Here is a 16,635-nt window from a genome sequence, read left to right as displayed (position 1 = left end):
GATGCTCAGTATAGAGAGGGGGGTGTCCCTTGACCACTGAGGTCATTGTTAACTGTGTGTGTGTGTGTGTGTTTGTGTGTGTGTGTGCACGTGCACACGCACGCAATATGGTGTTCTTTTGCTATCTACCCCACCCCAGAGACCCAGATATTATCACAACCCACTTTCCTTTATTAAAATGCATGCCAAAGTATTGGCACCCACCTCCCATCCATTCTTTTCTATAATGGACCATAATGGAGTGCTTTTGTATTAAAAAAGTAAAGATACTTCTTTATAGAGATGTTTTGGGTCTTGGCAGATGACACATTTTTCAACACACTGTATTGACACAGCAGAGGTTCATGTTATTACACATGGAGCTAAACTGCAGCCATGGCCATCTGTCAGGTAATAAAGTCCAGACACTGGACTCAATAGTGAGTATAATCAAATTAAGCATGGAAGAAATGATTGAGCACTCAGATGTGAGATTTGAATAATCAGCACTGTTTGCCTCGTGCCATATCCTCTAATACAGAGACATCTGGTGAGTCAGAGAAGGTCAGCTAAAATTAGTAGTTAATTCTGGATTGATTCTCTATAAGCACTGTGAAATAAATGAACTAGTGCAGATGAAGGGGAATTCAGGAGCTGCATTTCTCTAGCTGCAGCTTTCTTCGGGTCTCTGTTCTTTGACCAAGCCTTTCCCATGATTCCTCAGTAGATGCTTGGAGAGATACACAACTCTCTGTTTCTTGTCAGGAAAGGGCGGTTTATACACTGTTACATACTGCTCACATGTTCCAGCCTGTTTGATGTGATCTGTTTTTTTCTGTCCATCCCTGGAATGCCATTTTCCCCCTATCCTTGACCATGTTTAGTGAAAATATTCTTATTTTGTGTAGGACAGATTCTAAAAGTTTTTGCACCCTTTATGATAGCAGCGTACATTGCTTTTTTTTTAAATAAATGCAATCCAGTCATTTAAATGTCAGGCACAGATAAATATACACCATCATATTTATATATTGAATAAGATTTTATATATTTTAAAAATAATTTTAAAAAATTGTGGCCAGACTCTGCTTTAAAAGCCGTATAACAACCTGAATGTGTTCCTGAAAGCATCTTATATGTGTTTTTAATATTGTTTTATACGTTTATCCCATTATGTTCTCATTATCATTCTTCTTTTCTATCTTATCTATTTAAATTAGTTTATTTACCTGTAGCAGAAGTATTTCAGAGTTTAGCCCTAGCATTTATTATTTTTGACTTCTTGCTATGGCAGTGTGAGAGCCACCTGAAAACTGTGCTTTTATGTTTTTTCAGACCAAACACGAATAAAATTCATCCAGCAGACAAGGCAATACACTGAAAAACATGCATTTGCTTCTGGTAGCAGTTATGTTTTCTTCAGTAAATGAGGGAGCTGCTTATTATTAGGTAGCAGTCACACTAGAGGTTTGCCTCACTGTTTGCTTACTATTGCGTGACACGCATCTAGGGAGAAAAAGTAGCCATCTTGTCCACCGTTTCTTGTTAGCGATGTTGACACTGCTGTAGATGAGGTTATTACCTGCAAATAGTCTGGTGTTCTCTCACCTATAAAATGAACTTTATAAGAAGATCATATGAAAACTATAATTTGATTATGATTACGATTTTGGTCGCTCATGTATCTGGGTTTCGAACTTAACAACACCTCTGCTAGATGCCAAGGAGTTCTCACTTATTTCACCTTTCTTTTTTTATCCGATGTATTTATTATAGCTGTTTAGTGCTTGTTATTTTCATTCTCATTGCTAAAGGAGATTATGACCTTGATTGATCTCCATAATGTGGTTATAATTACAATGAATGAAAAAAAAAGAAAAGATGTTCTAAATTTAAATTTTGGTTTATAAACACTGAATACTGTTGCTTTCTTTTATTCTAACACACATGCACACAATTATTTCATCAACATTTTTTAGTCTTTCTATTCATATAGATGCATGATAAGAATTTGTCTTCCAGGCAGAGCTGGAGAACCTGAATGAGTTATGCTCCATTGCAACCACTTATCAGTTTTTTTTTTCCTGTCCACCGCAGGCTAAAACCTTGCGGAAACAGATTCAGCAGACATTTAAGCAGTTTGCCAGCCTGAACGATGAACAGAGCATTCTCAAGTTCTTCGAGATCCTCGCGCCAGTCTACAGATTTGACAAGGAGTGCTTTAAATGTGCTCTGGGGGTAGGTAGTGTGTATGTAGGTGTGGGAATTTGGCTAAAGGTTCTGGAGGCATTGCCTAGGGGTGCCTCTCTCTCTGTAAGCAGTCTTTTACTGCCCCCTGTTGGCTGTGAGAGGATTATCTGCTTGATTAGACATAACAAAATGTCAAGGTTAGGGTTAACCATCCAAATACTGTTAAATCCTAAAATGATCTTTGGTAGTTATTAGATAGACAGTTACTAGGTAATATTAGATTGATAACTGATGTGCTAAATTACTCCTGTATCTGTATGTGTGTGTGTCTGTCAGTCGAGCTGGGTTATCTCAGTGGAGCTGGCTATCGGTCCTGAGGAAGGCATCAGCTACCTGACGGACAAAGGCTCAACAGTAAGCTTAATCCTCACTCCTACAGACATTTACACCACCACCATGCCCTCTTCAGAGAACTATAAAAAGCAATATATACAGTTAATATATATTTTTATATTTTTTGGACTATTAAAGCCACTATTAAAGGGAGAAAAAAGGAAAAGTATAATAAAAAGCAAAAGAAAATTTAAATTCAAAATGAAAAAACGAATAAAGGTGAGAGAACAAAGGAAGAAACTATTATGTGCATGTGCCCATCAAAAATTATTTACTTTGATTATACTAAAAATTAATGTCCTGGGTAATGACTTCATGAAGATTTACCTATAGGCTCATGTTTGAGTATGCTGACCTTACTGAGATTAACTTCTATACTGTCTTTCCACACGTCTCCGGTTTCCTAGCTTTTGCTTTGCCATGCACCTGAGCAGAGACTCACTGAATTGGATTCCACGTTCTTGTCTATTTTGGCTAACGGCAGATGATCAGATTTTCCGCTTGCTAGTCTCCATGGATAGGATTGTGAAATTCTAGGTTTGTGTATACACAGTCAGAAACATATAGGCCAGAGTCTGGGAATAGAATCGAACTTGTATAACTTTCGTAACTCTAAGCCAACCGTTTTATGAGCAAGTAGAGCAAGTAATGTTCTTATGAAAAAACTTTACACACAAATTGAGATTAGCCAATCAGATTGTGTCATTCATCTAATATGTCTTATCAGCTTTCTAAATGTGTGTGTGTTCTTCTCTTCTTTCAGCCGACACACTTGGCTAACTTCACGCAGGTGCAGAGCATCCAGTACTCGTGCCTGGAGGAGCGTGAGAGGAAAGGCATGCTGCAGCTGGACGTGGCCGGGGCTGCTGAGGTATTTCACAGGCTCTGGACATTAAAACACATGCATTTTCCATTTTTCTGGCATGGATTAAAGAAGAATTACAAATGATCCTTTCCAATTCTTTTTTGAGTTATTCAACATCGACACACACAATGATATAATAGGACATTTACATAAGCTTATGAAATAAACAGCTTTTTTAATTAACAAATATCAACACCCAATATCTTTGATGAAAAAATGAACAGTTTAGGCTTAATGCCTTCAGAGCACTAGTTAGTCTATTTTTAGTCTGCTCCAGACAGATATTACAGCTCCATTTTGATCATAAATTTAATTGTTTCAGATTTTTTTTTTGAAAAATGTAAGTGATCCATAATAATGGCTTTGTCTTGCTAATATAGTTACCACAATTTGTGACTTCTTAAGCAAACCAGGATCCACATAAAAATCCGTCTTTAACTCGTCTTTACACAACAATCATACACACAGTGAAGCCAAATTCGTCAGTTGTGATTCTGGCACAGAAAAGCTGACTTGGATAATGCCTGTTGAAAGTGAGCTACTTACACATAGCCTAATACCACATAACATAATAACACATACTTAAAAAAAAAAAAAAAAAAAAGTGTAAACTACGTTAAATAAAGTGTGACATGAGTTTATTTATGCTCAGATCCATGCATTATGCTAGCTAAAGTTTAGGAAGTCTTTGTTTGGATTGACTTATGTTAAGTAGAAACTAGGGTCTTAAACATTTGTATATAGATTTTTTTTTGGTCACTGTAATGAAAATGTGGCTAGTATTTGAACAGTAAAATGATCATAGATTGAGGTTAGTCTTTTCATAATTGATGGTGGATCTGTGTTAATTGTTTCTGTCATTAGGCCTTTAGGTGTTAGCTTGGGAGCTTTAGAGTCCATGTTTTCCCAAAGAAACACACACACACACACAATTTCTGTCTTGGTTGCTTTCACTCTCCTTTCTGTCCTTTTCTCTCTCTTCTCTCTCTCTCTCTCTCTCTCTCTCAGATTTCACTGAGCTTCATTCTTCCTCTGATACACATACACCATGAATGGATTCTTTCATTTCTGTCCTGCAGCTAAGAGCTGATATTAAAGGATTTTTTTTTCTAAAAGTCACTAACACACTCTCTCTGTGTGTTACTTTTTCTGATAGTTGCACGTCTGCTCCTAATAGTTATTATGTTTATGTTTAATGTAAAACCCTGTGTGTTTTGAAGGGAACAGTTTCAGTATAAAAATATATTTCCCTACCCCCTTTATGATCACGACCAGTTATTATTTTTATTATTATTATTATTATTATTTTTATTGTTAACATAATCATATTATGGGCCTTATGTATTTATTGTAGTTATTGGTAGTTTTTATTTCTGAACATCCCCACTTTAAAGACAAAATCCAAACTAGTTACATGGCTTGAAACAGATATGAAATAGTTTATATATAAGTATAAGTGACTTATAATAATAATAATAATAATAATAATAATAATAATAATAATAATTCATCATATGAATTAATTAACTTCATTAATAATAATGAAGTTATGCATTACAAGCCTGATGGTCTTTGGAGAACCGGCTATAGATGGTGTTTGTAAAAGACAGTGTAATTAATTGTGTGTGTGTGTGTGTGTGTGTGTGTGTGTGTGTGTGTGTGTGTGCATAGTTTGTAGGGGTGTGTCTGTGGGTGCAGAGGGTGAGGGGTGGGTGTTACTGCAGCTGAGCTGTAGTTGAGCAGTTCATATCATAGCATTAGCAGTGTATCTGTGTGACAGCTCCGCTCGGCTGGCTGGACTGATGATGACTCATTGTGGATCTGTCTCTGTCTCTGTGTCTCTGTCCGTCTCATCTCGTCCAGCCTCTCACCGTCACCACGCCGTCCTTCAACACCGCAGAGAACATGGCCGACCTGATCGATGGCTACTGTCGCCTGGTCAACGGCGTCACCCAGTCCTTCATCGTCAGGCCGCAGAAAGGTAAAACATCCTTCCTCATGCTGGTTTATTACGAGATGAAGCTGGTGTGTGATGAAATGCAGCCCTGATTCTGCCTCGACTCCAGCTAGAGCGGACACTGAATAGACGCATTGTGTGAGGAAGAACATTCCAAACCAGTCCGTCTAGCTGTGGAGAAGCAGAAAGTTTTAGCACTATATATGATTTAACAAACAAACGTACTGCAATTTGATTTGTATGAAAGCTATCAGTTTTTAAAGGATTATAGGCTGAATTTATACAGTCATAGATTTCTTGATGCTACTTCTTGTAAGATTGTATTAAAATTATAAATTAATATTAAAATGTTCCAAAGCCGAAATTTATTTATGTAATTTTTCCTTTATTTTCTTGACCAACAGAGGGAGAGAGAGCGCTTCCGTCGATCCCAAAGTAAGTACAAACTGTCTGTGGGTTGGGTTTTGGTTGTTGTTGTTTTTGTATGTATGTTACTTTTGGCATTTTTTTGGCATGAAAAGGGACAATAAACACATGTTGCTCCTCCCCAGTTAGTAATGGCTAACAATGTAATAAACTATTAAGGAAAGTATAAAATTTGTACACATTAAATATTAAGTAAACGTGCATTAAATAACATCACCAGCAAAGCACATAATCTCTACGCAGTTGTTAATGTGTGTGTATTAAGCATTGAGTGCTCAGAACAATATACTGCAGGGTAAACCTTGCAGAATTGGGATTTGTAAATATTTTAAGGCCATTTTAACACCACAAGTCTTATTGATCTGTGTATTGACTTTGCATTACAGGCTTGGAAACAGTGAGAAGCGGTTAGAAGCTGTCCGAGCAGGAGTTCGTGCCATCTCTGTATCAGGTGAGAACCTTTTTAACACTTACTGCAGTTAGTGTAAGTGCTTCAGTGTCCTTGTTGAAGACACAAAATAGTATCAAATAAACTCCTGTAAAATGAAATGACATCAAATAAATGATTTGCTGTACACTTCTCTGCTGCATTGTACATGCAGGGCAGGTTTTATTGAAAAATCAGTTAGCATTTCTATTGGTCGGTGAAGGAAAAGGAATTGTCAATAATAATTTTTAATGGTAATTAATTTGTTTGTCAATATGCAAAATGTTTGGAAGGAAATACAGCTGAAATAGAAAAATAATGAATTATGTGTAATATCTTTTTCATAATATTTCTCATACAACAAACCAATGAATCAAAAGCGGGAGAAGCAGGAGTTTCAGTAAAATAACACCATGGCGAGCAGTATCGTGCAGATTTGTGCAATTAGTGGCCATTTTTGTGCCATTTTCTTTGGATAAATACTGGCTGGCAATAAGAATTGCGTTACATAACACTATTTTTTTAAATCTCTGATATACAGCTTTTATTTATTTATTTTTTTTTTTGAGCTATTCTTTTCCTAACTCATTTTTTCCTCTTGACTTAATGGGAACTTAGCTAATGTTGGTTATTTGCGATGTGGCTTATGGTCATGTGACACGTTTTGGCCACGTTAGCCTCTGTGCTTTTGATATTGATTAAATATTTCAACCTCATACGTGGAGAATATCCAAGCAAACACATAAGGAAGTGGAGAGAGATTAAAGATTGAAGCGTGTAAATATGGAGAGAGAAAAGAGAAGCAGCAGGTGTCATCCAGAATGCAGCTGCAACAGTGTGTGTGATGCCAGAAGTAGCTGAGCCATTTTGAGCTTCCAGGATCAGAAGTGCCCCATCAACAGGAAACACACATCCTCACGAGTGTCTTAGAGAGACAGAAGAATTAAACACTCACACGCCGTCTCATACCTGTTTCATTATATCCCTCGCTTGCATTCAGTCTCATCTCCATGCCAATTTCCTTCTTTTTAGCCGCCATTATATGGAAAAGAGAGAGGGACAGAGAGATAAGGAAAAGGAAAGCGTGAGAGATTTTGCACTGAGCGTAGTAAGTGAGTGTTTTCAGCCGGAGGGCAGCAATGCTGCAGAAAGAGCCGATTGAGACGCAGAGAGCAGGAATCGCTGCTGACGTGCTGATGAGCTGCAGTCAGAATGTGAAAGAGCTGCTTGTGTGACGGGTCAGCGATGAAGCCAGAGCGAAGTGTTGCTGTGTGTGCCTATGTGAATGTGTGCGTGTGAATGTCCATTTTCTACAGATGTGCTGTGTTGTTACACATGTGAAGCTTGTGATAGCTGCAAACAGATTTTTATGTTTTTATGTGCAGTTTGTGATGTTACAAGTACAGTATGATAGCTGTATATGGTAGCTGACAAATTCTTTTAAAATTGCTTTTTAGATGCAGTATTTAAATATATTAGAATATTAATGAGTCCATAGTTTTAGACTGCAACAGGTTCTTTCTCAAACAAAACTGTCATGAAGTAGTATTAAATTTAAAGAAAAAAAGGATTGTCTTTATTTACCCACAATGATGTTTTTTGTCATCAATATTTCATCAGTTTCACTTTTTGTCAGGTGACCTGAGAATTTCTGACACAAGAACTTCTATTCACTATATATGCTCACTAGTGACATATTGGCTTTGTAGTAGCTACACTGCGCACCATGCCATTTCAGATTCAGAAGAAGTGCAACTCCATTTAATTGCCTGTTGGGAATGAATGTCTTGCCTGAAAAATGGGAATATTTTGTTAATTTATTTTAAAAGGAAGAAAAAACAAAAGAAAACATTTGTGCTCTCCGTTGAGAACATTAACATGACAGGTCGTATTTTTCAAGCTAATGAACCAGTGAGTGGTAACATTGGAAAGTAAATGTACTTCAGGTTGTCTCTACAATTTTTTTTTTACATTTATATGATTACAAGCTGAAAAAGTTCATCTGACCTTGCAGAGTGTCTATGACACAGCTCTTAACTTTAAATAATGAATGAAATTGAAACTGCATGGTGCCTCAACATCCTTATTCATAAATTTCACCATGCTGTTGTGTTTTTTCCTACTATGATGACATTTGTTACGTAGAATCAGGAAGTGTAAAAAGCACCTCTTGGCATTATTGGTCAGGTTATCAGTGTATGGTTTGTTAGATGTTATCTGATCGTGTGTGTTACGTGGTAGAGTGTAAGAATCCTCCACCTTACAGTTATCAGTGTATTAGATTGTTTTGGGAAACCGGGCCTTGATTATTCATTTAAACATTTACGCATTTTGTCATCATTTTAGTAGAAGCTGTACACAATGTGTTGTCCATTCCATTTCATTGTTTCATTTGCTTTCTGTTCTCCTTTTTTCTTTCTCTTCCATTCCTACTTTCTCTTTCTTCTGAAGACTCTGTGACTCCAACACCACCCAAAGCAGCTAAAGCTCGCCGCTTCCTCCTCCCTTTTGTCTTCTGCTCCCATGATTCTCCACCTAAGGGTAGCCTACACATGATCTCTATATATGTGTGTCTATTTGTGTGTGCTTTAAACTAACGCTCATCTGCTGTGTGCACGAACGCCCCTGCTCTTCTACCATTTATTTATTAGCTATGATAAAAGATCTACTTTTCTCCAGCCCATATCTCAAGTCTATTCCTCCTAGGGTAGTGAACTGAAGACCTGCAAGCCTTGATATCGGTGCGCTGACTTTTTGTTGTTGTTGTTGTTTTTTGTTAATGATACAATCTTTTTCCACTGCACATTCAAAAACAATCAACACAGGGCAAGGTTTCTGGTCCCGAAGGTTCCAGTACAGACTACAAAAAGGAACTTATTTCATTTAAGGATCATTTTAGATAATTTTACATCAATTTAGGAATCATTGAGGTTTTAAGAACTTTTTTAGAACCATTTTTCCACTGATGAGATGATCCTAAAACCCCTAAAAGATTTTTTTGTTGTTTTGTTTTTATAGGGTACATTGTACAGTGGAAAAAAGGCCCTTGTTTTATGTCACTCTTGTCTGCCAGGTGAAGATAAAGTAGGAAAACACATCTAAATAGTAACAACCTGATTAGATTAGCATAAAATGCATATTTTTACGCAATAGAACCATTTTGCTTTGTTTTTTTCAATGCAGGACTTCCGTGAACTTTTTAAAGACTTTTCATACTTTGACTATGCTGTGATTTCTGTATGAAGTGGCCTTATATCCCATTCTTGTTTTAATTTTCTTCATTGCATTATCCTCATTGCATTTTTTAAATTCAAGGAACAGAATTAGAGTAACAACTTCTGTGTGAAGTAACTCTAACAGTAATGACTGAACATGAGGCATGCTCCCATTTGTGCTGTTTGTTCCATTTCTGTGAGTTTAGACTTGCTGTATAAAGTTATTTTACAGGTCTCTGGAGATGCTGTTAAAAATCATACAACATAGGATGAATAGTTATGTAACTGTTATATAATTTCTTTTAAATATATATTTTATACATGGAGGGAAAGGCTCTGAGCAGCTCCCCTGCTGCTGCCCCTTTGTGCTGAGAAAGTGGATATGAGCTGCAGAGGTCTGGCAGCTCTGCACAGATTGAGTTAGTCTCATTTGCCCCAGAATAGCCTGGCCTGCTGATTGTAGTAATGCTGCTGCCAGAAATCTGGTGAGGCTTCAACGCACAGACTTATGGGATACCGCTGGAGACAGAGGACTGGAGCGCTGGAGGCCACGTCAACACTTTATTTCATATTGTTTAACAAGCGCATACAAACGAAATGCCATCTAACGTAATTATATTTTATAGTCTTTGAGACTTACTTTGAATGTTACATTGTGCTTAATTGGGCTGTTATATGGAACTCTAACCCATAAGGGCTTTTTATTTTTATTTTAACCACTTTTCTGTTGTATGTTTTTTGGCAACTTACACAACAAACAGAAGTCTGTTATGTAATCCCTAGTCTTATTAGCCACTGCTTCTGACCATCTCCACGTCCTACTCCAACTCTCCAACTCCTTCTCGTGTCACATGTGGGTGTGTGGTCTGCAGGGGGAACATGAAAGAATATAAACAGAGTAATATTTCTCTAAAGCATGTTTAAATACTCAAACTACAACCGCTGGTTTAATCTTCTCTCAGATACTCACCACTAGAGAAGACATCCGGATAGCAGAACTCTGCTTAGTGTTTGTTTACTAGAACAGAAATCATTTGAGTGTGTGATGTAGAACATAATAAAATGAAATCATTCGAGTGTGTGATGTAGAACATTAAGTGAACTGTTAATCAGAGCTATATACATGGAAGTATGGAGCTATAAATTGAAATACCTCTACTTCTTTTCTGAACTGTATCTGAAGTCCAAGGCCTTTCACAAGCACCCTTTGCAATCCTAATAAGATATGTTACTATTGCTATATTCCTCAGAGGCTGTTCACTAATAACAGTAATATTACAGTGTGACTTGGAGGCAGTTAGCTAATTATAGCTCTCTCAAAGCCAGATAAGCAGCATCAGATGCTTTATGTAATTATCACCTTAACATTAATAACATTATTAGTCATTCATCATTTATTATCTTCCAAGTCATACAGTAATAGTAAATTATTCTTCTTTAAAGCTACTTTTTATACCACATTTAAAGTATTTTCCTGATAGGAATGTATTATCAGGTCCCATTCTTCATTTATATGGTTCACAGACAGATCAGTTGCAAAATATTGGTCAGTTTATGACTGGGCACAATAAACCAAGACCTTGGAATTACCTTGGAAGTTGACTTTGATTTGAAGATAATTAAGATAAAGATTTGACCCTGAATAAGTATTGAATAAGATTTGGTTCTTTTTTCAATTTTCGTCCAGTTTCAGTGAGTCTGTGCCCCGCTATAGCCTTCGATTCCTGTTCTTGGCTGACAGGAGCGCAATCCGATGTGGTCTGCTGCTGCTGTAGGCTGTCTGCCTCAAGGTTCAGCGTGTTGTGTGTGGCCTGAGGTGCTTTTCTTCTCACCATGGTTGTAAAGAGTGTTTGAGTTACCTTCTTGTCAGCTCAAACCAATCTGTCCATTCTGCTCTGATCTCTCTCATCAGCAAGGCATTTCCAACAACAGAACAGCTGCTCATTCGATTTTGTTGTTGTTGTTTTTCGCACCATTCTGTGTAAACTCTAGAGACTGTTGGTTGTGAAAATCTCCAGAGATCTGCAGTTTCTGAAATACTCAAACCATCCCTTCTGGCACCAACAAGGATGCCATGGTCAAAGTTGCTGAGAACTTTTTTTTCCCTGAAGTTTTGAACATTAAGTGAAGCTCTTGACCTGTATCTGTATGATTTTATGCATTGTGCTGTTGCCTCATAATTGACTGATTGAATAATTGCATGACTAAGCAGGTGTAAAATCTTTCACATATATTTAGTGGCATGTAAATATCATATTTAACTCATTTTTGCTGTAAAAGTCAGAACCTTATAATGCCAAGTTCTTGAAATGTTAAACCTGCTGTTTTATTTTATTTATTATTCATCGTAGTATACAGCATTTCTTATTGGAATACTCAAATGCTCTTTGCTAAAATTATGAACATTCAAATTACAAAAAAGGTTTAAAATGCTGATCCCTGCGCAACACCCACCACATTCCTTCAAAAACAGATTGTGCCACAATCTGCGTATGTACCATTTGATTTCTGGGGAATTTGGAAGCATAACAGAATATTTTGCTTTTTCGATCATGCTCCAGGTGTCGGCAGAATTGCGCCATGCTGGTCTTCAGGTCCAAACTTTAGTCAAACCCCCACACGTTCCATCAACACGGCCACACAGCTGCCTAATTCCTTACAGAAATATTCCTACTTGCTTTCAGTACTTTTTGACTGGACAGCTAAGAGTGTCTGTATTAACCTCATTAACCTCCATGTTGAATGTCATGTGCACTTGAAGATGTTATGATGCAGTAACCTCTCCTCTTTTTTCTTCCCTCTGTCTCTCCTCTGTTTGCATGCCCTCTTCGGACCTGCAGAAGATATTAGTGGGGATGGTAAAGTCTTACGCCTTTAATCTTGCATGTTTTCACCTTGATCTGACACTAACTGCTAGATGTGAGAATCAACACTATAGAGATGTGTAGACATATTTTTTTTTTTGTTATAGCTTAGTTTGTAGATCTGTTTATTTTTGTGTTCTTCTTTCTGTGCAGGTTGAAATAGAGCTTTCGACTCTCAATAAATATTGTATAAATCTCTCTTTTTCCATTTCCATGCACATTCTTGTTTAAAAAAAAATCAACTTAGCATATGGGGGAGACTACAAAAAAAAAAATGAAATGAAGAAGTGACCCAGATTGTTTCAAGACAGGTTGCCAAATCAGACGGAACGAGGGAGGGACGGAGGAGTCACTTCCTTCCTTCTCTCCTCCCTCACACAACCGTGCTGCTCTGTGATTGGCCAGACAGGCAGACAGATAAATATGCACCACACGAGTGCATGAGCAGACTGCGTAGAGAGAGTGGAAGGAGAGAAGCTACACTTTAGAGCTTTGCATTAGTCTGTGTGTGTGTGTCTGTGTGTCTGTGTGTCCAGTCGTGTGGGCGTGATTGTGCAGGACTTCCCAGGCTGACTCGCTTGTTTATTTTCATTTGGGGCCAGTGGAAGAGTACACGGGTGTTTACTGCTCTAGGTGGTGTGTAGGTTCAGACTGGCCGCTGTTGCGTTGTGTGGTGTTGTGACGTGCCGTTCTGACTGCTGCCTCTTGTCTCCCCACAGAAACAGACGACTATGCAGAGATCATAGACGAGGAGGACACATACACAATGCCTTCCAGTAAGTCTTAAATGCGAACTTTTTTTACGCTGAGTATGGAGAAAAAAAAAAAAGTAAGAGAGTGTGTGTGTATGTGCATGTGAGTGCTTGTGCGTATTATCACAGACTATCCTGGGACCCAGATGTTGCTGTCCGGCTCACGCCAAAACTCTTGTGAACATGGCTCGCTGAGCCGATTTCTTTTTTTTTTTTTTTTGCCTGGCTTGTTTGGTTTGTTCATGTGGTGGCCAGAGAGCTTTAAAATATCCAACTCCCAAATACCAGAGTACTTAGTCAGTTTCTCTGGGAAGGCAGTTAAGAATGTGGTAATAGACAAGAATAGGCTTTTTGCATGTAGACTCATTGATTATAGATAAACTAATTATTTATCTACATATAATATAAAACACAGCCTTGACACAAATGAACCAAAATAATCAACCATACTGAAAACATCACTCTCGCTCTCATAATACATTCAGCTACATATTATTTCAGTCTGTTTAATTTATAATAATTATGTTCATGGTTAAAGAAAGTGTGTTTCTAATCAAATGCTCAAGGTGTTTAATGATCTTTCTGCAAATCCTAAAATGCTGTAGCAATAACATTAATTTAAGTAAATTAGCAGGGAAAACTTTTCTCATTACCCCTCTCCCCACTGAGTCAGTACTGGTGCTGATGTTACTGTCGTTTTGTAACGTCTGGCATCAAAATAACAACCATAGACGTCAAATCATTCACCATCTGCATCCAGTACAGACAGATCTCTGGTATGATAAGTGCATAGTTGCTCTAAATTATTTATTTAGCATTAGCTAAGCAAATAATTTGTTGTTTAATAGAGTGTATTCATTGTTGCAGTATTTCATTTGCTTATCTTTTTTTCAAAAATATTCTTTAAAATCCCCTCATGGCAGTCATGACAATTACAAGTTGATTGAGTGGTTGTCATGGAGACAGAATGAGACCAACCCCCCAGAACAGTTTCAGGCTCCAAACCAGCAGCATTTCAGCACTGCACGCAAAATGCTTCTACCCAGCTCCAGTGAACAGTTGTAGATTGAGGGCATGTAGCATTAACCAGCACCACACCTCAAGAACTGTAAAATGATATTTAAGTCAAATGCATTAACCAAAAGCAGATGGAGGTGTGCCTGCATGTCTGTTAGTTCTTTTTGCACATCTACAGAGTTTTTTATACAGGAAAAAGACAAAAAATTGGGTTTTGACCAAATTTAAGAAAATACACATATATTTCACCAAAAATGACGTGCAAACATTTTTTTTTTAGTTTACTTTGTAATGTTGCCTAGGCTATCTTCCTGCAAAGCTCATGCTGTGGTATGAGCCGGTTTAACAAATGCAGTCAGTCTGTCCAAAGTGTCTGCAAATCTTGCTAGCTCAGTGCGACTCCCTCATACAATGAATGTCACACATTGATCAAGTTGTTGGATAGCTACATGCCATACCAAAACTGACATAAGCCTAATCGAGTCAGTCTGTAATCAGGTACTGGCTGTCAAAATATCCATGATGCTCTGGATGAAGGGTAAACAGATTTTGAAATGCTAGAACTTCACTTGTTGTTGAGATAAGAAAAATGTTCATTTTCAGATCTAGTATATAAGGATTTTCCCTTCCTACTCCTTCCTGCATCCCAGTAAGCACTTTATCCTGGTCAGTGCAAGTGGATCCATAGCCTGTCCCAGGAACACTGTGCAAGAGGTGGGAATAAGCCCTGAATGGGACAGTGTGGTCAGTTTATTAAGTTAACAATCAATTACTTACCTAAAGTAAAGTCTTTGCTAAGTTCAGCCATGTTGCTAACAAAATTAAAGATTCACGTTTCATATTTTTACTGAATCAGGTGTGTTATTATACCTTCCTTGGCACAGAATTTCCCACAGTGGTGTTTTTCAGTTCTCTTATGTCATGTGTATGGTTTTGAGGAGGAGACTTTAAGGCTGAGACAGTGAATGTGAAGGACTGGGATGTTTATTAGCCTCAGGTATAAAGTCCTGTACAGTGCCATGCTATGTGTGAAGTGTGTATGCATCAGTGAGTCAGTATGATGGTGACAGGAGGCAGTAGTACGGTATAGCCGGAGTGTTATTACAGAGTGAGTCATTTCCTTAAGAATGCTGGTGCTCAGTGTCTCATGAGTGTGATGCACAGAGAGCCTCTGCACTAAATACTGCTACAGGCACATCACAAGATACAACACTCAGCCTAGCAAAGTGGGTTTTTAAAGTTTTAGTTCTCCATGATGATAAATACATGACCATTTTGAACTCATGAGGATATTAGGCTGCTATAAAAGAATTAAAATTTGTACATCTAAAATACTGTTAGATTACTGGTTAGCTCCCCTGAAAAAACTCATTAAAATATGATGCGTGAAAATTCAAGTGGAAATAACTAGTGTGCAGACCTTAGTGTTATTTTTGAGACATTTGTCTAGTCCCCATGAAGAAAAATTAAGCTAGTATTTTCATTTTTTTATTTTGTCTGTGAGAGAGAGAGAGAGAGAGAGAGAGAAACACACTCTTCTCTCTCTTCAACAGTCAGATTACATTGTAAGAATAGGTCTATGTGTGAGTCATATTTCAGGCTTATTTACAGAAAATCATTATTCACTGCTGAAATGATGTCTGTCTTGTGCATAATTTTGCTTTGCTTACATGACACTCTATAGTGCCTGCATAGACATTCATTACCATTTACTGTTTGTCCTGTTTATGTTTATGTAGTCTTTCTCTTTTAAACCTCTCTAGCTGACAGAGTCACATCACTTTACTTATTCCTAAAGCTCACTGGTGTTAACTAGGACCTAGTAAGCACGGGCGTAACTTTGCTGTTTTGAAAAGTGCTGGGGACAAGGCAAAAAAAAAAAAAAAAAAACAGAATTATATAAATAGAAACCAATCCGATTTGCCATACAAGAGTTTCTGAAGTGATTTTATCTCCTCAAAAAAGATATGCTTTCATTTTAACTAGTGGTTAAGTCCACACTAGCTTTGAATAAATTGGCCATTTTAATAGCATTTATGTAACAATATCATGATCATAGTTTACAGTAAATAAATTTATGATACATTTTTGTGATCATGCTGCTGTATGTGATGCAAACATTTGTTTTTAGGAAAAAGAATCCTGATCGGAAGAACAAGCTGTGACATCTATAGACATCCAAGAGAGAGTTTTATCATAGTGAGACATTTTATTACAGAAACTAACAGCATGAATAAGGGCTAAACTGATATAATTAGAAAGCATTTGGATCAGTTTTTGCTGCAAGTTTTTATATAAAAGATTTTTAACAGTCTCCTCAGCGTAAGCTACGCCTGTGCTTTTAGTCATCTTTTCTATCATTCTGTCTCTTTCATGCTTTGTGTCTAATTCTGATCAGTTCTAAAAGCCAGCTCTCTCACTTTTCTCCCTACCGTAATCCCCCAGCCGAGTGGTATGGAGTAGACAAAGGTAACCTTCCTTTCTTGTTTTGTTGTTTTTTTTTCCTTCCCTTTTCTTTTCTTGTTTCTGTCTTCTCGTGGTGGTGCTGAT

At 37.4% G+C, this 16,635-nt stretch overlaps 1 protein-coding gene across 20 annotated transcripts in view; it reads left to right on the top strand.

The window, feature by feature from the left end:
- ptk2aa (protein tyrosine kinase 2aa) overlaps positions 1-16,635 on the top strand; it is a 102,670-nt gene that overhangs the window by 66,336 nt on the left and 19,699 nt on the right. For 7 of the 20 annotated variants that reach the window (XM_053228595.1, XM_053228592.1, XM_053228594.1 and 4 more), the window contains 10 exons: positions 2,077-2,217; positions 2,506-2,583; positions 3,326-3,433; positions 5,291-5,408; positions 5,789-5,819; positions 6,197-6,261; positions 8,689-8,778; positions 12,293-12,310; positions 13,036-13,092; positions 16,531-16,554. In XM_053228595.1, the coding sequence (XP_053084570.1) occupies positions 2,077-2,217; positions 2,506-2,583; positions 3,326-3,433; positions 5,291-5,408; positions 5,789-5,819; positions 6,197-6,261; positions 8,689-8,778; positions 12,293-12,310; positions 13,036-13,092; positions 16,531-16,554 (730 nt within the window). The other 13 variants (XM_053228601.1, XM_053228585.1, XM_053228586.1 and 10 more) reach the window with 13 other exon arrangements.

Source organism: Pangasianodon hypophthalmus, chromosome 23 (assembly GCF_027358585.1).
Source record: "Pangasianodon hypophthalmus isolate fPanHyp1 chromosome 23, fPanHyp1.pri, whole genome shotgun sequence".
In the NCBI taxonomy this organism is placed as follows: domain Eukaryota; kingdom Metazoa; phylum Chordata; class Actinopteri; order Siluriformes; family Pangasiidae; genus Pangasianodon; species Pangasianodon hypophthalmus.
Note: the sequence above shows the minus strand (reverse complement) of the source record. Positions and strands in the feature narration are given on the sequence as shown.